The 24,538-nt window shown below is 35.7% G+C and overlaps 3 protein-coding genes across 3 annotated transcripts in view; 2 read left to right on the forward strand and 1 right to left on the reverse strand.

Annotated features, from left to right (window-relative positions):
- The window catches only part of LOC126973993 (uncharacterized), a 141,646-nt gene extending 139,008 nt beyond the window's left edge, over positions 1-2,638 (forward strand). Inside the window, exon 12 of the mRNA XM_050821342.1 lies at positions 2,442-2,638. Within this exon, the coding sequence (XP_050677299.1) occupies positions 2,442-2,567 (126 nt within the window). The 3' untranslated portion in view covers positions 2,568-2,638. The remainder of the gene's footprint in view (positions 1-2,441) is intronic.
- A 6,721-nt stretch (positions 2,639-9,359) lies between these two features.
- Positions 9,360-24,538, forward strand: part of LOC126973980 (uncharacterized) — a 74,519-nt gene continuing 59,340 nt past the window's right edge. Inside the window, exon 1 of the mRNA XM_050821328.1 lies at positions 9,360-9,525. Coding sequence (XP_050677285.1) covers positions 9,456-9,525 — 70 coding nt within the window. The 5' untranslated portion in view covers positions 9,360-9,455. The remainder of the gene's footprint in view (positions 9,526-24,538) is intronic.
- On the reverse strand, positions 16,780-19,625 carry LOC126974117 (uncharacterized). Its single transcript, XM_050821539.1, has one exon. The coding sequence runs from the start codon at positions 19,114-19,116 to the stop codon at positions 18,034-18,036; it is 1,083 nt and encodes a 360-aa protein (XP_050677496.1). The 5' UTR covers positions 19,117-19,625; the 3' UTR covers positions 16,780-18,033.

Consider the following 24,538-nt stretch of genomic DNA (forward strand, 5'->3'; position numbering starts at 1 on the left):
TTGTTAGGGATATTATTAAACTGCTTAAGGTTACAAAGGTTCATTGTATCAATTAATTGGTCTGCTCTAGAATTTTGTAGTTTAGGTGGTCGTAGTACGGATAGTGAGCTAGAGTACATCCAAGTAACACCCGGAGTGTTAAAGTCCCCGATGATCAAGAAATGGTAGGCGCCCAGTGCCCTGGTCTTGAATGATAGGGGGATCTTAGCGTCCAATTTAAAAGTAGACTGTAATTAATATATTTAATTCGTGAAGTTAAATTTACAAAGGTAATATTACGTTAACACGACAGTCCGTTCGTATCAAAAGTGACGGCTCTCTGCTACGCGACCGTATCGTATCCAAAATCGGTCTGTCCGCGCGACCGTCTTAATTCGGCCCCTTAACACAGCGACTGTGTCGCTAACAAGAAGTCTTCAGTGGGTGACTCCAGTAATATCTTTTGTAAACTTGAATGAAAACTAGAGATATGTTGCGAATTTAAAAACGGTGGTAGGTAACACACACAAGGCCACTTCAGGTCTTTCAAATATACTTTAATCCAAATATCCTCAAACTTACTTTCAAGGTGGAGTCTTTCCGCATTTAATAACTTTTTGACGCCATTGAGAACATCTCCCCCTTAATTTTTATGGATGGAATAGTGCTGTTACGATCACAGCGAAATACATCCATACCTCTCGTCCAACAGCTCACCGTCGAAAACGCTATTATTAAGATTTGTTTCTGTAAGACATACAAAGCTGGCATTAAGAATATTTAAGTAAAATTCTGAAATTTTAGTTCTTATTCTATCAACGTCTTGTATATTAGTACCATTTTTAAATCTTTATATTATTATCATCCAAGTATGTAGACAAAAAATCATTGAGTTTATACAAAAAAGAAGAGATAAAATCGTAATCAAATACAAATATTTATTTATTACAACAAAATACAATCAGTGTTGGGGTCGCCTTTTAAGCAAAGAGTTGCCTGTAAGTAGGAGGCCCCGCTCTTCCATAGCAAAAACATAATAATAAGGTGTAATAATAAATAAGTTGACCTTAACCTTACCTTACCATAAATATAATTAATTAACTAAAGGAAAGAAATCTACTAACAATAATAACATATTAAAAATAGTATGATTTTTCATATATATTGTTTATTTTATTTTGTTATACAGTAAGGCCGCATGTTTTTCATACTGTGTACTTGCAAACGTTGTTTTGGTGTGAGGTACATGAGCAACAGTGTTTAATTCTCTTATTTAGTAATGTACTATTATAAGGAATAGTTTTATGTATTATATACAACTTTCTAACTGTCATTAAGTTACTGTCAGAATAGATGCTATGCGTGGGTTGCGGCCTTCCTTGAAAAACATAATTTTAATTAAAGCACGTTGCGCTCAATCACTCTAAATTTTTAAGAAAATCAAATTTTTTTACTCTAATGGCATGTGAGTCATCTTTTTTCCGGAAATAGATATAGCCATGGTTTACCCAAAACTATTTATTACCTTTTCCTATACGAAATTTTCTAGCCGCCGAGTGTAATAACTTTATTTTAGGTGATATGTTCAGAGACATATACATAGCACTTACCAGGGATTCCCATTTGAGTAGTGTTCAGCTTATTTTGTGTGTGACTTTTATTGAAGCGATGCACAGCAGACAATACTGTGACCCTTTGACCTGGCTAAGACAGTGTTATAAGAATATTGCGTGGTCGATTGGATGTAGCGTTAATTTTGGCAACGCGACGACACGCTCGAATATCATTGTCATCCAAATTTATTTGCAATTCCTTACATAATGTCAAGAAGATAGCTTGGAGATTTTCGTTTTTCTTTTCAGGGACATTTTGCACTTCCAGGTTATTATCACGAGAAATTTTCTCGAAAGTAATTAAGCGATTTTGTATCTCATTACACTCAGACATTAAACGGCTTTGTTCAGGTTCTTAGTCCTTAATGATTTCATTTTTGTCGGAAATGATTTTCTTGAGATCACATTGTTGGTGGTTCAAGAAGTCTGTCGATTCAGTAAATTCATTCTTAAGTGTATCTAGCAACTCTTCCATTAGTATGGGCAAGACCAGATTAATCTCACTTTTAATCATAGTTTTGACCTCTTCTCTAAGAAGAATTTCACAAGGGTATTGTTATATGTAGTTTGTTATGGTAAATAGTAGTATGTTTAAGTTTTTTCTATTTTTTTATAATAATAATAATATTGACACACTTTTTACACAAATTATCTTGCCCCAAGTTAAGCATATATAGTCTGTGTTTTATGGGTTACAAGACAATGATATATTTAATACAATATACTTACTTAAACATACATAAATTCTTCTTATTTGTGGTGTGATATATTATTTGTAATGTAATGTAGTTTGATTAAGTAATGTAGTATAATGTATATGACGTATATGAGGTGTGGTATGGTTCGCAGTGGCTGCACGTGCGTGGCGCGGCGTGGTGTGGCGACGCGGGCGCCATGGCAGATGCTCTGTTGGAGCGCGGGCTGCGGACACACGCGTTACCCGACGAGCTGCGAGACCCGACCCGCCCCACCTAGTGCTAGCATACCAGTCAATTGTAATTGTAACAAACAATTGTTAAATCAAATCATTTTGTATTATATATATATCGGTGCGTTTCTTTTGACTTACATCTTAGTTACTTTAATGCACTGAACGAACTAACGGCCGCTCTCAATATTCGAACGGTAATTAAAGAATATCCGGATTTTATTTGAAAAACTCATAAATCAATCCTGAATCTAAATTAAATACAAAAATAAAAATTCGTCCTCCTAAAGACGATTGAGAAATGAGATCACCATAAAGATTTGATAAATAAGTTATTGAGCTTAATTATGTAGAGTTCAAATTACATTAACAGCTTGTCATCAACTTATGTATTTTTTTTATGGAATAGGAGGACAAACGAGCGTACGGGTCACCTGTTGTTAAGTGATCACCGACGCCCACAATCTATTGCAACACCAGAGGAATCACAGGAGCGTTGCCGGCCTTTAAGGAAGGTGTACGCGCTTTTTTTGAAGGTACCCATGTCGTATCGTCCCGGAAACACCGCACAAGGAAGTTCATTCCACAGCTTTGTAGTACGTGGAAGAAAGCTCCTTGAATACCGCACTTTGGAGGACCGCCACACATCCAGATGGTGAGGATGATAACTTGTGGCGTGTCGTGGAATTGTATTGTATCAATGTTGTGTAGCAGTGTATCTAACATTAACAATAATTATGGAGGAATAGCGGTGTCTTTCTATACAAGCATTAATTGATTAACGGAGTACGCTAGGACAAATTATGTTAATGTTTGTTTTAAATAATGTTAATAAATATATTTTTATTTATTTTTTACTTTATAGCAGCGATTTGACAAAACGTCGCGACAACATCGCTTAGACTGGCTAGCAGAGCTACTGCAGTCCTTTAAAACAGGGATTTATCTATTTAAAGGTGCTCCAACAACAGATACATAATATTGTACGAAAATAGTTCCAACGTATGAGTCACTTATACGTGCATACAACATACATGAGAATCATTTCTATTGGGCACTTATATTTAACACAAATATATAATAGTTAATTGTCAGATATATACAATGGAACCAGCTTATAATAAATATCATCTATTAAGCCCCGACTAACTTTAAGTAAGGTAGTTGCTTGGTCGAGAGCCTCTCTGGTTTCTAGAGTGTTGTATCCGAAGCAACCTATGAGATGCGCCGCCGGGGATACAAGTACGGGTAGTAACCCAGTTTCCGCTTATACAGGTAACGCAAAAATGCTTTTTGAACCATAGTCTCATAAATGACTATAGAGTGACTGTTATAATATGGTCGAGGAAGGTAAGCTTTTGGTTAAATGTCACACCCAGATCTTTCATTGGCATTTGTCTACTTATTGTAGTATTAGTATATAGTATAGTTGTAGCATTCGACAAAAAGTGACTTTATAGCATTTAGTTGAATTAAATTCTATTTTATTATGCACACCCCATTGATAAACAGCGTCTACACACATCAAAAAAGTCTAAGCAACATGCATGATATTACAAATTTACCATTTATATTAATTAATTTCTAAGTCTTTATACGCTCAAAGTGCATAGGTATGTAAACTTTTTTTTTATTGATGACTTACTGACTGGTTGTAAAAAACATTTCGATTATGTTTTGTTTTTTTCATAAAATTAAATGAAAGAAAATTTGTTTGAATTTAAGTGCGTAATTTTATTGCTACGTTTAGTCTTGATTTTATAATTTTACCAACAATTTAAATAAAGTCAGCGACAAAATTGAATTATTAGATATTCTTTACGTCATGGAGCGACGTCATTTGACGGCAAATGAAGTGCAAAGAGTTGTAGGGATGTTGCAAACGGGAAGTAAACAATCTCAGATATATCGGCATTTTGGCATTCATAGAAGTGTTATTTGTCGTGTTTGGCAGCGCTACAATAATACAAGGGAACCCGCTGAACAGCATTCAGGCCGTAAAAGGAGTACAACCACTCGGCAAGACCGGTACATACAACTGACTGCAAGACGCCAGCCGATGCTAACCGCTCGAGAGATATGTTTGAGGCTACAAAATTCAAGTGGTGTTGATGTAAGTCCCCAAACTGTGCGAAATCGACTGCATGAATACGGCCTACGAGCTCGACGCCCAATTAGGTGCCCACCGATACGCCGGAATCGCGCTCGACGAAATTAATGGTCTTGAGAACGCAGAACATGGACCCAGGAACAATGGGATAAAATTATTTTTTTCGATGAGTCGCGATCAAGCACAAATGGGACATGCTCCAGAGACGTGTTTTGAAGGACTTGGACGGAGTGACAACAATCCAACAGCTAAAGGATTTGCTACAATTCCATTGGGAGCGAATACAAGATGCGAAGGAGCAAGATGACATAAACAGTCTCATTAATTCAATGAATAATCGTTGCCGACAAGTTCTGAATAGCAGAGGCCATACTTTGTATTAAACTATCCTATTCTTTCACAATAAATTCATTTTCTTAAGAAATTTCATTTTGTTAAAAAAATTTTTAGTTGCAGATGGACATTAGTTTCTGCAGTATATTCTAATATTGTTAATTCCTGTTATTAAAAGAACTTATAAAGACAACAGCTGTTATTTTTACATCATAGGACCCTAAAAATATTATTTTAAAAATAAAATACAACGTTATAATGTGAAACACCATCCTAAAATTTAAATTTGTGCATGTTGCTTAGACTTTTTTGATGTGTGTATGTCAGCCTGAATAACCTCACATTGCGCCTCGTTTTGGATGCTCGCATACAATTTTAGGTCATCCGCGTAAAGGAGACACTGCGCATATTTGGGAATCTCAGGTAAGTCATTTACCATTATTTTTTAAATAAAGGCCCTAGGATTCAACCCAGAGCGGGTATAGTAAGAGTTCAATTCATAAATTCCACGTCTAACGAACTGCTGCCGATCACGGAGATAGTCAGACAAGAGATTAAGAAGCTTTGGACAGAATCCTTTAGCACAAAGTTAAGCAAGCAGGATGTCGTTATTTACCCTCTCGAAGGCTCTACGGAAATCAAAGTAAAGCACCTCTTCTACATTTCTAAAATTAAGTACCTATTTGTGTTGACCTTCGGAACCTTAAACTGAAATGCTAAGCATTATTAAGAAGTTTATCTACCTGTAAATAAATTAGTCTGTGGAGAAAATTTTGAAATATTTTAGCTGGTGAAGATAGAATTTCTATGGCTCAATAACTTTCAACATCGGATTTATCAGAACTCTTCGGTATAGGCACAGTAGACACATGTACCAGTACGGAAACTACCTACAAACGTTCGAAATGACACACTCACACAAACATGCGCATCGACGAGGCCCCTAAGCGGTTTTCGCGGTCAATACGAGTCGAGTGTCACGTTGTTATTTGTTTCCGCGATATTTTTAAAAATGCTGGCGTATTGCGTGGTAAACGGCTATTTGAACTCGGCAATTTGAAGTCGTGAGGAGGTGAGAGGCGAGAGCGGGTCGCGGCGGAAGGACACCGATTCCAAAAATTACAATAATCGTATCTAGAATTAGGTTGTATAAAAATACGCAATTATTTTTATACTTTTAGTGCATATTATATTTATTGTTTTGGAATAGTGCTTTTGAAGTCGGTTGTTTTTTTGTTAAATTTTATAATTAATATTATTACTATTTATTCGAATTATAGGTCCGTGAGATCGATTATAATAAATTCGTGAACATAACTATTCACAATGTACACTAAGATGGCGGCTGCAATATTTATTATCAAGTTTTCTAGGGTGTTTTTTTTATGTTTACTAATTTTGGACAAAATTTTTTACCTACATGTGTTTTGTCATGGTTTTCGTGGGTGTTGAAACCAATACCAGCTAGTGCTGTCAAAATGAACCAGGCAGCTGCAAAAAATTATCAACTTTTTCATCACGCGTGTCGTTTTCATGGTTTTTGAGAGTGCTGAAATAGATGGTGGTGTCAGACTGTAAATCCAAGATGGTGGCTGCATGAAATTGACAATTTTAGCATCATGGGTGTCGTTTTCATGGTTTTTGAGGGTGCTCAAACTTATAGTCCTGTCAGAATGTAAATCCAAGTTGCAGCTACATGAAATTATCAACGTTTTTATCATGAGTGTTGCTTTCATGATTCTCCAGGGTGTTGATGCCGATAATGCTCGACTTTTAAAATAATATTGTGTTCACCCACACTCCCGAAAATCTCAAAAATGATACCCATATTGATTTTATTGAAGATGTCACATCTTGGATTTCAAAATAGATGTCATATTCGTTATTGACACTCCCGAAAAGCTTGAAAATGATACCTATATGGATTTTATTTAAAACGTCATATCCACCATCTTCTATCTCGAAATAGATGTTAGTTGTTCTTAATTGACACTCACGAAAACAATGATTGCCCCGTCTAGAAATGTTCGTGGGATGACTGCAGGGAAGAGTTTCTTAAGACTATGGTAGAATTGAAACTTCAACGGACAAAATTTAAAAACAAATATATCAAAGTTTGCCGTCAATATTTCAAAAAAATATTTCCAAGAAAAACATTGAATAAAATGTTGTTTAAAATATTGCATAACAGTCATCATGTTGACTTTAATATTGCATTATACACTGTATAGCTATCATACATACACTATACATAAAAATCTTACGCTTTTTACTTTTTTACGCTCCGCAACGCCCCATAAGGAACTATTCCGAAAACTCCCTTTTTAAAGTCGGTTAGAAAAAAACCTGACAACCCTATTGCTTCAATAGAGTGTACGCACATGTAGGTAAGTATTTTATCAACAAGGCTTAGTTTCCATACTGATACATATGTCTACTGTGGTATAGGCATTACACGCGTTGTATTCCATTAGCAAGTTGTTCTCAAAGATAAGTTAAATATATGACATAAAGGGGAACCAATGCATGTCTTTAATGAAGAGTTATGTCCTTAAAGACAAAGGGTGGTACTCTGAAGAAGACGGAAGATTTTAATTTATTAATACTCTATAGAGAATATCCTGAGATGTGAATTTAAATATGTTTACATAGTTGCTATTATGAGAAGTGTGTTCATGATTGGCTTTTGCTGTATTTAATTGGGGAATATCGGTAGAATACACACTTACCTGGCAAGTGCCACAGTCTGCAGCTCCCGTAAAACTGTCACCCTGGTATTTACCGTTCACAATAGCCCTCCCGCATCAAAATAACATCTAACATTCCACCGTGACAATAATTTGCTATTTTGTTTACGTCTTTGAGTGAGCATTTTTTTCGAAAACTTAAAAAAAAAGATAGAAAATAACAAAAGTAACTTTTAAATGGTTGGCGCGCATTTTAAAATAAGATCACCCACAATTATAACATTACGCTTAAAACTATTTAAAAACTTATTTTGCAAAACCGAGTGAAATAGTTTTCGTCGTTAGCACTCGTTCACACGGCGCCGGCGTGGCTCTGTCTCTCGAGCTCCGCGTCAGTAACCGATGAGTCGATGAAGCTGTCAGTCACTGTGACAGTGTTGTGCTCGAGTAGGGTTGCCATCTCTGATATTTGGCAACCAGAAGAAGCGTGAAAACCCCGGATTTGGGAGCTTAAAACCCGGACATGTCAACTGTATTTTTTTAAGTTATTCCGTAAAATAAAATAATGTTAATTGTTGGACATCAACTTGTTATTTATTTTCATACAATTTTTAACTAAATTTAGTCTTTTTTAACCGACTTCAAAAAAGGAGGAGGTTCTCAATTCGTCGGTATGTTTTTTTTATGTCTGTTACCACAAAACTTTCGACTGGATGAACCGATTTTGATAATTCTTTTTTTATTTGAAAGCTGGTGCTTCCCGTGTGGTCCCATTGTATTTTGGTCTAGATCTGACAGTAGAATCCATAAGAAAACTATAAAAGTCTTAAATTTGCTATACATAGGTATAGCAAAGTGGATGATAAATTTACGAATAACTCAATATCGCGAAAATCGATTTCGATGATTCTTTTTTTATTGGAAAGGAACTTCACAAATTCATTGAAAAAAAAAATTAACAAAAACACAACCGACTTCAAAAACACTATTCCAAAACCATGCATCCATAGATATGCACCAAAAAGTATAAAAATAATTTTTTGCGTATTTTTATACAATCCAATTAATTAATCTAATTCTAGTTACGATTATTGTCATTTTTGGAGTCGGTGTCATCCAAGATAGGTTTGTAACTAATAGGTGAGATGTGCTTGAGTTGTAAGGAGGAGAGAGGCAAGAGCGAGTCGCGGCGGAATGACACCGATTCCAAGAATAACAATGATCGTAACTAGAATTAGACTGTATAAAAATGCACGGATGGATACTAATTACATATACCTATATTATTATATATATTACGTAATATATTCTATATGTATACTACCTGCAAATCTTTCATTCAGTGAAGCATAACTACATATCGAGATAAGTAGGTCCAAGCACCAACAATTACTACTATTTCTTGAATATTCACATCTATTGTCGCCGTTAAATGGCCAGTTCATCCTTTCTTTTATTATGCTATTCTTATTGTATTGAACAAGCATTAGCGAGGATGAAACTAGCTGAATCTCATTGCGTTCAAGTTCTCTGTAATTCAGAAAAAGATGCACAACCTTAGAATATTGAAAATGTTTCTAGAATATTGTAAGTGTACAACCGACAACCGCGAATTAAATACTTAACTCATTTATTTGCCAGAAGAATAATAAGATTTCCACGTATTTATAAAACATGACAATCTACATGGCGTTAGTGAGTGATGCGATGACACTAAAGCAAGAGTTTATTTTGATGTGTTTTATAGCTACATTGATGTAAAATCGATGTGTATGTAAAGAATAAGTGAATAAGGAAGAAACAAAATGTTTGGCAGAGTGGCGTGGAGTTCGACGTTGCTCCTGCTGTCCACTCTCTCGCCTGAGCCGGCCCATTGTAAGTAGCTGCCCCCACCGACCACCCACCGCCGACCACCGAAAACTAAAAGTAATTAAGATAAGCACAACATTTTATCTATGTTATCAATAGGTTTTTTTCGTGTTTATGCATCGATTAGTGGAAGGTGGGTCCTTTAGCCAAATCTCTACCTAGCTACAACGTGTAGGTAAAATAATAAACTATATCCTAAGACCTAAATATGATAATACCAGCTCACCCGGCAAACGTTGCTTTGCCATATAATTTATTTTTACAGCCTTACCAATAAACGTGGTATAAAGTTATTCTTGAGTATAAAACAAGACTATGCAAAATGCTTACAAATAAACTGAAAATAGTATTATACTGACTATATCGCCACATGAGTAAAAAAAGGTCCAGAGACTAAGCTTCTTACAACCACGATAAACGGTTGTACTTCTACAATGATCCGGGGCATGTGTGAGTGTCCACTGGTCGCTTGTTCTTGTAGCATACGCGGCGTAACCGAAGAACCATAAGAATTAACGCCATACACTATTTATTGCAAGCTTGAACATTTTAACATAGAAAGTCATATGATAATATCATTAATATGGTTGATTAATGTATTGTATGTATAAAATATAATACGAGAAAAATAAAAATACATCATATTATGGTGACTATCCCTTTATGTAAATATGTGTTTTAATTCAAACTCTCGTTTATAACAATTCCCGATATCTAATTGAGCTAAACTTTTGTACCCCTACATAACTTCGGTGAGAATGCAATAATATGATATTATAAATAATCTGACCTTGCAGCCAGGATTATCTCTTCAATAGGGAACTTTTCAACGGTTAGTAGCACGGTCACGAAATTTTGTATTAAGTTTAGTGTTGTTATCGAATCACGTTTTTATTACGACCTGTTACTACAGTGATGATTGTCACCTTACGAGATAACTCCTTATTAATTACTAGCTAGGATGTTACCCATGTATGTAAATTTCTCTTAAGAAGCTTTGTCTCTGTATTGTTTTTCATCAATGGATATCGCTGACAACAGTGTCAATACAATAATTATTGTGAAGTTTTCCGAATGTCATGCAGCCTTGCAAATAAACGCGGGAAACGTTGTTCCTCCAAACAAACTAGACATAAGCAAAATGTCTACTAATAAAATAAGAATAAATTATACCTCGTATATGGTAGACTGTATATCTACAATGATCATTCTGATGTTATTCTCATAGCGACCCTTGTTTAAGTCTAGTATAACTATGAAAATAACAGTTTGAGTTCGTTTACATGTATTTTCATACGTGTTACATAGGCTGCACTAAAAGTATCAGGAATGGAATATTTCCACTGTTCCTGTCATATTAATTTCTTTTTAATTAAAAACTCCTTGGTTTCAAAAAGCGAATACCATTTATTTATTTCGAAAAAGATTCTCGGTCTTGTCACAAGGTCTTTTCAAACTTGTTAAGTCGTCGAGAAAATTCTAGAGCGATGATTTATTATGACTTTCGAAGTGGTTTAACACAAAAACAGTGTATTGACCGGATTATTTCTGCATTTGGTGATACAGCCCCATCCAAAACCACAATTTATCACTAGTTTCCCGAATTTCAACGTGGATGTGTCAAGCTCAGTGATGATCCCCGTCAAGGTCGTCCAAAAACTGCAGTCACCAAAGAAAACGTTGATGCTGTGCGTAAGCTAATTGAGGAAGATCGACATGTGACACACCGCGGAATTCAGGCAACTTTAGACAATGGTATGAGTCAAATACAAATAATCTTGCATGAACAATTAGGTGTAAAAAAGTTGTTTGCCCGATGGATACCGCATTTGCTCTATGAAGAGCAAAAAGCGGCTCGCGTTGCTTGGTGCGTCAGAACTCTCGAAAGATTCCACGCAGGATCCTCAAATACTGTTTACAACATCGTATCAGGTGAAGAATCCTGGATATATGCGTACGAACCCGAAACATAAAACCAGTCACGAGTTTGGGTGTTCGAAAATGAGTTAAAGCCAACAAAAATTGTTCGTTCACGGAGTGTTGCAAAAAAAATGGTGGCCACGTTTGTCTCCAAAGTCGGCCATGTTGCGACTATTCCTCTTGAGGGACAAAGTACGGTTAGTGCAGAATGGTATTAGCATTTGTTTGCCACAGGTCGTTTCTGAACTCCCTAAAGAGAACTACAACCGCCGCATCATCCTCCATCACGACAATGCGAGTTCTCACACCGCGCACAGAACAAAAGAGTTTTTAGAGCAAGAAAACAGAATTATTAGACCATCCGCCGTACAGTCCCGACCTAAGCCGTAATGATTTCTATACTTTCCCTAAAATAAAGAATAAATTGCGTGGTCAGAGATTTTCATCACCTGAAGAAGCTGTGGACGCCTACAAAACGGCCATTTTGGAGACCCCAAATTCCGAATGGAATGGTTGCTTTAATGATTAGTTCCATCGTAAGCAAAAATGTGTCAAATTTCGCGGAGTATACTTCGAAAAGCAATAAATACATTTTTAAATAGTAATGTTGTGTCACTTCCTTGATTCCCGAAATTTTCAGTGCCGCCCTCGTACTATTTTAACTACAATTGAATTAAGCGTTATCGATAGAAATGGAGAAAAAGAAAAATTCAATGCCCTTAAAAAACGAGAAAAATCTTTGTACTTATAACGAAATAAATCGATTTTATGTTCGTGATTTGCTGTAGGTATCAATGATTTATTAGTCAGGTTGGTATGTTCACACGTATTACATACAGAATCGTATCTCCTCGATTACAGAATAGTTTTGGGTACTAGTAGCACCTAATTACCACAGCCATATTGTCATACCTACTAGGCGTCGTTCGAGTGTCGTTCAGTTTCGTGGTCATTTGGAAGAGAAGTTTTAAAAAATGTCTGCTGTGCTCAATGAGGCGAGATAGCACTGATGCCATGTTCACGGGCCATGCAGGTCTCTCGGGAAATCGTCGACCAGAGCCAGGAGAAACTTATGCCTTCTATCGAGTTCTCTCTTGAGAAGGTCGCGGAATGGGGTTAAATGAACCTTGTCCAATTTAATCCCCAGAAAACTAAAGTTTGCGAGTATACCACTAAAAGTAAACGATTTGTCGTATCACCGCTCTTCGACAACACTTCCCTTAAAGGCTCGCCTAGTATCGGAATACTAGGTGTGGAAATCTCTAGCGCGGAATTGGCAATCAATTCCGTGGTCATCTGGAGGGCAAAGCCAAATTGGCTTCAAAGAAGCTGAGTGTCATAAATAGAGCATGGCAATAGGAATTCAATTTGGCCCACATTCTCCTCCTCAGTGGGAGGCTCCTTTGCACAGGATGCCGGCTAGATTTCGGCACCTATTTCTCCCATGAAGAAGAAATGTGTAAGCATTACTGTGTTTCAGTCTGAAGGGCGCCGTAGCTAGTGAAATTACTGGGCAAATGAGACCTAACATCTTATGTCTCAAGGTGACGAGCGCAGTATTAGTACCGCTCAGAATTTTTGGGTTTATTCATGCTTTCTAAACGGCACTGCATTGTAATGGGCAGGGCGTATCAATAACCATCAGCTGAACGTCCTGCTCGTCTCGTCCCTTATTTTCATAAAAAAGCCACATATGGAGTATTGCTGTCATCTCTGGTCCCAGTATCAGCTCGATCCATTTGACGCGTGCAACGCAGGGCAGCTTGAATTGTCGGGGACCCAGTGCTCTGTGAACGGCTGGATCACTTGTCGTTGCGTAGAGACGTCACTTCATTTTGTGTCTACTACCGCATTTATCACGGGGAGAATGTGGGCGGCGGATCACTTAACAAAAGGTGATCCGTACGCTCGTTTGTCCTACTATTCCATAAAAAAAAACATATTACCTCACTTCACAAACTACGCAATTATTTATATATGGCAAAATTTTGGCCTCACATCAACTCATGTATCACTGGGAGTACTTAGAGGAGTTGTTAAAGTTAATACCAATAGCAGATACCACTAGAAATTACACAAAAATGCGAAATTCCACTCCCTGCATGTGTCACTAGATACATTTACCTCGCAGAATCCTTTTGTGGAATAGTAATCTGAATTGAACCTCAAAAGACTAAAAAGTCTCTAAATATGACTAAACACTTCATAATAATTTTGATATCTCCAAAAAATATTATGAGCTTTCACTGATTGCAGTTTCTTGTCTCTATTTAATCAATTAAAATTTATTTTTATTACTAAAACAGCATCTTTAAACAAAAATTCAGATCTGCACAATGTTCGGCATTTTCGGTGTGTGTCTAAACAGTGTTGTTTATTTTATTTACATGGTGAGATATATTAAATCTAATTATAATATTACTTGTATTATGCTATTAATACGAAAATATAACGAATATGCATACCAATACACAATTATTTATTATTATTAATATATAGAAGATGCCTATTTCAGTTAATAAGTATACATTGGTAAATCACAAAGTTACAGCAAAAAATTTAATATTAATTATATTGAAGCCAATAATTTGCGCTTTTACGAACACACTTATATTTATTTTCACTAGCATAATATAGGACATACATACAGTCAGAAATAATTATTAAATGCAGAATTTGTGTCTGGCTATCATAATACTGTTTAATAATTCTGTTTTTTACAAATGTGTAATAAGTTTTATTTATATAAAAATAGCATAAAATACTTTTTAGAGAATCTAAAAAAAAATTCAACGATACGTCATGTTGCCAAACCGAATATCTTGACAAAAACAGAAGAATTGTTATATTATCAGAGTAATACTGCGTTTATTTTTCATGAAATATTCCTATTTTATTCTCAATCTATACAGAATATAACTATACTTTGTATAATTGTGGAACAAATTGTAATATCACTTCGAATTTCCACAAATAAAACGAGGATGTCTTCGATAATAACAGATTTATTGGTGCTCGTGTGCACGGTTCGACAATCAGTTGACAACCAGTTTTTAAACATTTCAAGGCTTACAGGTGACGTTTGTAGAAAACAAACGTCACCTGTCATTCTTTTAATGTTTGATAAAAAATAAAAACTTCTTAACAACAAAGAATAGACAAATATTATGTAACCGATCTAGATAAATTATACAAATTATAGTAATAAATTGTGTAGGTATACAATTGATTCTTACAATCGGCCATCCTATTAAAGTGAGTCCTCGCACTTTTAGAGTTTCGTTCTCATACTTTCTACTTTGATTTGAAACTTAATATATATATAAATACTCGCATATGGTTTACAACATATTTTGATATTATTTTATTTGAAATTACACTATATAACATAATAATTAAATATATTAACTTACATTAATTAATTTATTCAGTATCCTAATAGTTACAATCAAATAGTATAACACTTCATATTCATATATTAATTCATTCCCTTTCTACTTATTATTCTATAGTTCTGATCTGCGAACATCTGTGCAATTAAGAGGCACTGTCCGCTCAGAACATATCTCAATCACGGTCACAATCCCTTTTCGCAATCGCGCACAGTCTGTCGTGATCTGCAGTTATCTATGCGTGAAGCACTAACTGCTCACAACCTATGCTTTCAGTGATTACACATGTATAATGAAAACTATCGCTCTCTTTCATTTTTGTTAAATCAATTCATTCACTTTTATCAATTCATTCACTTTCTACTTATTATTCTATAGTTCTGATCTGCGAACATCTGTGCAATTAAGAGGCACTGTCCGCTCAGAACATATCTCAATCACGGTCACAATCCCTTTTCGCAATCGCGCACAGTCTGTCGTGATCTGCAGTTATCTATGCGTGAAGCACTAACTGCTCACAACCTATGCTTTCAGTGATTACACATGTATAATGAAAACTATCGCTCTCTTTCATTTTTGTTAAATCAATTCATTCACTTTTATCAATTCATTCACTTTCTACTTATTATTCTATAGTTCTGATCTGCGAACATCTGTGCAATTAAGAGGCACTGTCCGCTCAGAACATATCTCAATCACGGTCATAATCCCTTTTCGCAATCGCGCACAGTCTGTCGTGATCTGCAGTTATCTATGCGTGAAGCACTAACTGCTCACAACCTATGCTTTCAGTGATTACACATGTATAATGAAAACTATCGCTCTCTTTCATTTTTGTTTTTAATTTTTCGTTGTTAATAGCCGCGATAATCAGATTCTAGTATAGTCTGTCGCGATCTGTGATCGTTACGTTATGCACTGTTCACTCGTGACCCATACCATCATAAAATAAACATGTATAATCTATCTCAATCTATTTATAAACTAATCAATAAATTTTAGTTGAGTTCTTAATTAGAATCACTGTTCGGTCTATGTACATCATCTTTATTTACATCATTATTTAAAGTATTATTACAATCATCCTCGTCACTGTCGTTTTCGCTATCTACTCCTTTAAAATTTAACCATGGGTGTATCTTATCGATTGAGACTACGTTTTCATATCTTTTCTTCCCTTTTTAGTAAGAGGGGTGTCTTCTACTGAAAATCGATCATTGGGTAAAATTTTGATAATCCTATAGGGCCCATGGAATTTTTGTATTAATTTCTTGGATTTCCCTAATCTATCCTTATCGAACAACGTCCTTTCTATCCTAATAAGGTCACCCATGTTATATTTTCTAGGTAATTTTCTTCTTTTATCGAAACGATTTTTGTCTATGTTCTGTTCTTTCTCAATTTTATCCATAGTCTTATTTCTTAACTCTATCATATCATCTCCACTAACTCGCTCAACTGTCTCATTAATGACATCGCTTAATATATTTTCTGACGCGTTCGTTACTTTATAGCCGAATAACAATTCAGTATATTATATTAGATAGTATTTAGCCCCAGTTGAACGTCGCCGACATATTCGTCCCAAGTGTTGTCATTTTTGCCGTGACATTTGGTACTTAGGGCATCCGATATCGTCCGATTGAACCTCTCCACCTGACCGTTCGCTCACGGAGTCGCCACCGCATTTAAAATATGCTTTATACCCATGTGAGATGTAAAACTTTTGAACTTTGCGCTCGTAAAGCACGTTCCGCGGTCGGTAATTAGTCGCGAAGGTACCCCAAAATAACTGAAATGTTCTTTAAATATACGTATAGCCGTGGTTGTCGTTGTGTCTCTGACCGGTTTAATAGTTATAAACTTTGTAAAAGAGTCGATTACTACTAACAGGTATGTATTTCCTCTCCGCGAACGAACGACCCGTTCGCGGAGAGGTGAAGTGATCGACATGCAGGGTATGGAAGGGGATATCAGGTTTGGGAATGGGATGCAGCATTCTCTCTTTAGCTCCACCGGGTGTCTTATGGTAAGCGCATTCTAGACATGCGGCAACATATTTCTTAGTAAATCGACGCATTTTAGGAAACCAAAATGAACTTTTTAGTCTTTTTAATGTTTTCTCATAGCCGAAGTGACCTACGTCATCGTGGTTCATTCGTAGCAGTTGCCACCAAACGGACTTTGGAACTAGCCACTTAACACCATTGTCCACTATTTTGTATACGTGATCGCCTTTTAATTGGTAATTTTTGTGGACGTCCGCAATAGACTGTGTTTCTTTATTTGATAAAATTTCTTTAATTCTCATAACGTATTCATCAGTACTTTGCACTGTCGCGATCCAATCTTTTTCTTCGATAGCAAGCACATCAATGACATGAGGTCTAGCAGTAACTTCAGGCTCAGTTACCGGAGCGCGACTGAGGGCGTCCAAGTGCGTCATTTTTAAACCGGATCTATACTCGATTTCACAATCAAATTCCTGGAGTTGAATCCACCAACGCCCTATTCTCGGTACTAAGTCTCGTTTAGTCATAGCTGTCCGTAGCGCATTACAGTCAGTTATAATTTTAAATTTTAAACCCAACAGATACACGCGAAATCTATTCAATGATGATACCACTGCTAACGTTTCTAAATCATAGGAGTACATTTTTTTGTTCATCGCTAGTAGTTTTCCGACTATAATACGCCACGGGCCTTAAAAGCCCGTCACTACCACGCTGCATTAAAATGCCTGCAATGCCATATTTTGAGGCGTCGGTGTGCAACTCTGTCTCCAGTTTCGAGTCGTACAACGCAAGAATCGGTCTGTCCATTAACATTTTCTTAAGGGTTACAACGCGTTCGTATGTTCTTCAGTCCACTTCCAGTCGAAATGTTTTTTTAATAAGTCGGTTAAAGGTCGTGCGATTAAGGAAAAGATTTTCACAAACCTTCGGAAAAAAACTGGCGAGACCTAAAAATCGGCTGACCTCATGGACGTTTTTTTGGTGTCGGAAAATTTGCAACGGCATTCGATTTTCGCGACCCTGGTCGTATACCTGATCCACTGACTTCAAAACCCAAGAAATCAATTTGTTCGTAAAAGAAGAAACATTTACTTAGTTTAAGAGTAAGCCCTACGTCACGAATCGCGTTTAAGACCTCTCCCAACCTAGTCAAACCCTCCTCGAATGTTCGCGCTGGTATGAGAACATCATCCATGTAAATAAGAGTGTAGTCGAGTTTTGATAAAACCTTGTTCATTGTTCTTTGGAGGAATCTGACTTATTATTATCATTAGCTGGTAATTTCGAACAATTAGTTGATAAATGTCTAATTTATTACAAATATTACATTTGAGTATTTTCTTAGTACATCTGAAACTATAATGGCCAGTTTCATTACAGTTGTAACAAACTACGGGTCCTGTATTTTCGCGCAGACGGCTAACTTTCGAATGTGTCGTTTGATTCAAATTAACATTTGTAACGGTAGGTTTCTTGTCATTAGAGGTCTTTAACCTGATTTCCGAATCTCGTGGTTGTTGTTTGATCGATTGAAAATTTTCCAATACTTGTTCTGGCTCTGTACATTTCGCAGCTTTAGCTCCTAACCTCAATGATCGATCTTCTATGCCGTATAGTAAGCAGTCCACTGCACGTTTTCCTTTTATCTCGCAACGGTTCAAAAGGTTTATTTTATCATAATAATATAGTTCCAAAGAATCATTATATTTAGCTTTTCGGGATAACATCTCAGTCAACAATTCAGCGTAATCATCACTATGCGGAAAGGATTTTAACAGTTTAACTTTCCACTCAGGCCATGAAAACGACATTGACGGCAGTGTTTGATACCATGATTTTGCTACGCTACTCAGTTTAGGAAGTGCATAGTGAATTATCTGATCTTCACCCCACTTATATAATCGTGCACATTCCTCCACTTTGCTAAGCCAAGAATTAATAGTTTGGCCTTTGATCATGGGACCAAACTCTGGAATAACATTTCCTAACATGGGGAATTTATTTCCTTCCGGACGGTTATTAGAAATAGATTCAATCAATTTTGTCAATAATAACTCCGTAGTACTATCATTAAAATCGGAACGACTCACGTGTGTACGTCTCGGTGAAATGCTTCTGGATCGCCGTCTGCTCGCGCCGATACTCGGTGTACCATGGCCCCTCGATGACCTCGCACGTCGTCCAGAATATTCATCGCGTGAACTGCCACCATGTTCGTCATGCGGTGAACGGACTGTACGTGTCCGTTGCCACGCGTCGTACTTCGACATCTGCGATCACGCCTCAGTCTCGTTGAATGACTACTGCTCCGACTTCTAGACTTCGTAACCTTAGATTTTCTTCTACGGCGTTGTTCACGAGTAGGTGTCATACGATCGGAATCACTATTCATATTTTCGCCACTAAAAGATCTTCAATTTAATATTTTATCACCACAGAATGGCTTTGGCGCGGAAATTACAAGTAGATTTTATTGATCCCACTTCTGAAATGTAATATCACTTCGAATTTCCACAAATAAAACGAGGATGTCTTCGATAATAACAGATTTATTGGTGCTCGTGTGCACGGTTCGACAATCAGTAGACAACCAGTTTTTAAACATTTCAAGGCTTACAGGTGACGTTTGTAGAAAACAAACGTCACCTGTCATTCTTTTAATGTTTGATAAAAAATAAAAACTTCTTAACAACAAAGAATAGACAAATATTATGTAACCGATCTAGATAAATTATACAAATTATAGTAATAAATTGTGTAGGTATACAATTGATTCTTACAAAATGTATAAGCAGGGCCGCACACCAGACATAAACTTGTGTTAAGCTAAATATTATGGCACCAAATTTAAGGCGAGCCACATTTAGCAGTCCTCGACATTATTTGACATTATAGTTCACGATATATGATTGCTTTTTGCTTAAACGCTTCAAACATATCTGTTGGTCTTACGTAGTAGCTACGTGTTTTTCAAATTCAAATATTTTTATAAATCACTGATTAATAATTATAAGAACATGTTACTATCGTCATTATAATGCATATTGTATGGATCCAACATTAATATGTAGAAGAAATACTTTTCGAGTTAAGCTGACTTTGACGAGCTTAAGGATTGAACAAGAACCGTCGAGTACTACCTAAATGCTGCTTTTTTCCCTGCTAATGTATATAGTATTTAAATGCAAACAGGCATAACAGATACACAGATGTATCGGAGAGCAGTTTGTGGTAGGGCGACAATATCACTATTTTTACGCCCATGGGTTACATAATTAAAGATCATATTGAATTTCACGCAAAAACTTAAATTTTTTTTTTAAATTTTGAAATCGTATCTATATCGTCTGACGATGATTTCGAATAAGTGGATTACACAATACCACTGTTTTACATGAAAGCTATCTATACAGGTCGTCCCAAAGTTATGGGACATGAAGGGAAAGTACCTTAAATATTGTAGATAGGGTATTTTACTGAAAGAAGACTTTATATTATTTTAAAAAGTTAGTAATTCTGCATTTACAGATTTGCTAAAAATTACTTGCCTCGTCTGGGACCCGGACCGACTTAAATGTAAAAAAACACCCCTACTTTTATGATGTCAATCCAAAGAATGGCCAAAAACCAATAACTGTTCTTAAGTAACATAGTATTTTAAAAGAAAGGAGCAACGTAAAATGTTTGAGTCAAATTTGAAGAAAGTTATTTATTGCCGACGACGACGTCCGAAAAGTTATTATCATTCCATAGATAGCCTTGTTTATTCGTAAATAAGTACCTACTTCATAATTAAAATATTTTATAGCATAGCTTTTTTTAGTTTAAAAGCGATACGAGAACGTGGGCGAGTCAGACTCATTAAAAGATTGGCGATTTGCGTAAGACAGGAGGGATCACATTTTGGGCATTTAATTAATTAATTTACCAAAAAATACCCACTTAATTGACTACTTTCTCTTATCTACATATCATAAAAGTAGGGGTGTTTTTTTTACATTTGAGTCGGTTCGATTCCCATACGACGCAAGTTATTTTTAGAAAATCTTTGAATGCAGAATTACTAACTCTTAAAAATAACAAAGTCTTCTTTCAGTAAAATACCCTATCTACGACATTTAAGGTACTTTCCATTCATGTCCCATAACTTTGGGACATTCTGTATGTAAATATATATAAAAACATTGCTTGCGTGTAGCAAATTACTTTGGTGTGCGGCCTGTCTTATAGAACGAATTCGAAAAGTGAAGTATCAATACGTCAAACTTACATATACACAGAGCAGCAATGATAGATTTTTTGTGTCTTCTCTTTGGTTGCGCTGTTGCTGATCCTTGCATTTTGACATGCATTTCACCGAATTTTGACTTAACAGAAGAGATAAGACAATATTTGGTTTAATTGTCAACAACTTTCTTGTTCAAATTTCATATTATTCCAAGCTTAGAATAATAATGCTTAGAACGTGAGTAGGCCCAAGCGAAATGAAGCAGTTTGAATGTGATCTTTTATGACCACATACGTTTCCCGCCGCGTCAGTGTCATTCTGTCAACTTCCAGGACAATGAGTGCGCGAAATTTAATTGAAAAATGACTTACTGTGTAGTGAAAGGGTGTCTCAAAGCGTCTTATAATAAAAATAATGATAAGAAAATCACATTTCACACCTAAATACTATTTCATAACTTTTAATTTAAGGTAATACATTCGTCAAAACAGCAAAATATTTTGTAAACAAAACAGACGCCACTAAACAAATATGTTGCCAGCTATGAATGTACTATATACCTACCCCGAGTTCCTCCGCTGGGATAGTTTTTGTGTTTATTGGTAGATATTGATAGGAGGCTATAATGTACGACGCCACATGATTTATTTTTTATTTATTTATTTATTTATTTATTTATTTATTTATTTATTCAGAAACAGACGGTCTTACAAATGATTTACTAAATTAAATAACAGATACTAGACCTAGAGTTTCCTTAATTAACTGGTTTAATAGCGAACAGTCTATTATAATTATACAAACATACTTTAAAAGATCATATAAATCCTATGAGAATTTAAATAAAATTATTTTTATTTGTTTTTTAAATTTTGATAAACTGGAACAGGAAGCTATGTCTACACTATAATCATGATGTAAATTATTATTGTAAAATTTACTCGCACGACGAACAAAATTATTTTCTACATAACTGCTAGAACAAGAATTTACATGAAGTATTTCGTTTGAATGACATGTGCGTTTTTGAGGGCGAGGTATTTTTATGTTTATACATTTCAACAACGAGGGATAATCCATAATATTATTAATTATTTTGTACAAAATAACAGTATCAATAAAATGACGTCGTTTTTCAAGATCTTCAATTCTATGTCTGTTTGCCGGTATGTCATAATCAGTGTATATATTACCGGTTTTATAATGTAAGGTCTTCGTAAATTTCTTTTGGATTCTTTCAATTCGATCAACATGAATTTTGAAAAACGGGTTCCAAACAAAGGATGCAAATTCTAACTTACTTCTTACAAAACTATTAAACAAAATTTTATGAGTTTGTGTGTTTTTAAATGGCTTTCCTATTCTCAATATAAATCCTAATTATTTGTACGCTTTTTTAAGAATGTTATCAATGTGTGGTACAAAAGTAAGCTTTGAATCAAGGATAATACCCAGATCTCGCACTTCAGTAACTCTTTTTAATGGCTTACCAGAAATAGTATAAGCGGATATGATCGGGTTTATCTTGCGTGTATAAGTGATCACATGACACTTATCAGGGTTCAAGAATTGGCTATTACCCTTGCAATATCCCTCGAAAGAAGTGAGATCTGCTTGTAATGAGTAGCAATCGTGTACACTCCGCATAATTTTAAAGATCTTTGTGTCATCTGCGTATATTAGCATATTAGATTCATTCACAATACTAGAAATGTCATTAACATAAAATACAAAAAGTAACGGGCCTAAATGAGAACCCTGCGGTATACCCGAGCTAATATTTCTGTAGTTAGAAGTATAACCAGCGAGAGCAACAGCCTGACTCCTATTATCTATGTATGATTTTATCCAGCGCAGAAGATCACCATGTACTCCAAGACGCCAGAGCTTTAAAATTAAAGTTTTATGGCAAATTTTGTCAAAAGCTTTGGCAAAATTGCTGTACACTGCGTCCACCTGACAACCTTCATTCATTGCATTAAGTATAATTTCGGTGAATGTAAGCAAGTTAGAACCTTAGTCCTGTGTAAAAACCATGTTGACATGGAGATATTATTCTGTGTACAGAAGCGGAGAGTTGCGCAGTAACAATCTTCTCCAACAACTTACCAAAATGGCACAGCTTGGAGATAGGTCTGTACTTACAAATGTCATCACTAACTGTTCCTTTTGGTATAGGTGTGATCCAGGTACGTTTCCACAACGAAGGGAATACACCTGCTTGGATAGAACTCTGATAAAGTAACGTTATTAGCAAAGCAAGACTTGAAGCACATGAACGAATGAAAATAGGATGAATACCATCCGGCCCTGCACCCTTATTCACCTCAATAGATTTTAAATATTTAAATACTAAATCATATTGTGTAATTTCTACCGAATTTATATCTGACAAGGCACAGGCAGGTAATTCAAAATTATCTAAAAAGTTACTACTATTATGATCAGATTTTGGAAGTTCAAAAACAGAATGGAAAATGATCATTAAATGCATCACAGATGTCTTTACCATCAGAAATACTTCTATTCTTATACGTCATATTTTGGGGGATATCACTGTTTGCAGTTATAGATTCAATAAGGACAGGAATTGATCTTCGATTCAGCAAATTTAATATAATATTGTTGTAACATTCTTTCTCTAGTTTAATTACTCTTTTTCTTAATAAAGTAAAACTATCATAATCCCTATTGCCATATTTCCGTTTTTCTTTTAAAACTTTTATCAACGGGCGGGTATACCAAATCGGAAAAGAACAAGATGATCGAACAGTACGCAAAGGAGTATATTTGTAAATTAATTGATTAATATTATAATAAAATATGTTGATACACTTTTCCATATCCAAATTTCTGAAAAGGTCACTCCACTTAATCTGCGAGAGCTCTAAGTTAATCTGTGCATAGTTTGCACCATAAAAATTTAAAACACTCTTATTAGCCGGTTTTAAAGCTAACTTACTGTTTATGCTACAATCAATGATCAAAGTGGGGTGGTGTCCATCCTCGCAGGTGGTAAGTGGACAATCACATCTTACTATATTACAGTTTAAATTACTAAAAATTAAATCGAGCAAACGATTATTAGGGTTTAGAATAGAATTGTGTCACTATACAGTAAAATTAAATCCGCCGGATTATCAATAATAAGTTGCGCAACTAAGTCAAAAATTGATAGCAGGGTGTCTCGATGGCCTTGCCCATGAGGTATGTAGGCACAACATTATTGTACTTACTATCTCGAAGAGGTACAGCCACCCAAACAGCTTCACAATGCGCTGGAGACGGAACAGGCCAAGTCGGCGCACAGGGTGATAGTCCCCCCGCAACGCTGCCGCAACCCCGCCCCCCCGCGCCGCGCCATTTGCCTCAAATGATCGGTCCGCACGCAACACTACGTAGTTATTATTAAAATATTCTCTATCGTAAAAGTCTGGAGTAAGCCAATTCTCGGTCAAACAAAC

Source organism: Leptidea sinapis, chromosome 31 (genome assembly GCF_905404315.1).
Source record: "Leptidea sinapis chromosome 31, ilLepSina1.1, whole genome shotgun sequence".
Lineage (NCBI taxonomy): Eukaryota > Metazoa > Arthropoda > Insecta > Lepidoptera > Pieridae > Leptidea > Leptidea sinapis.

Bases quoted from the DNA above. Each gene is read 5' to 3' on its own strand.
- LOC126974117 (XM_050821539.1), bottom strand. From the start codon at position 19,116: ATGTCGAAGTACGACGCGTGGCAACGGACACGTACAGTCCGTTCACCG.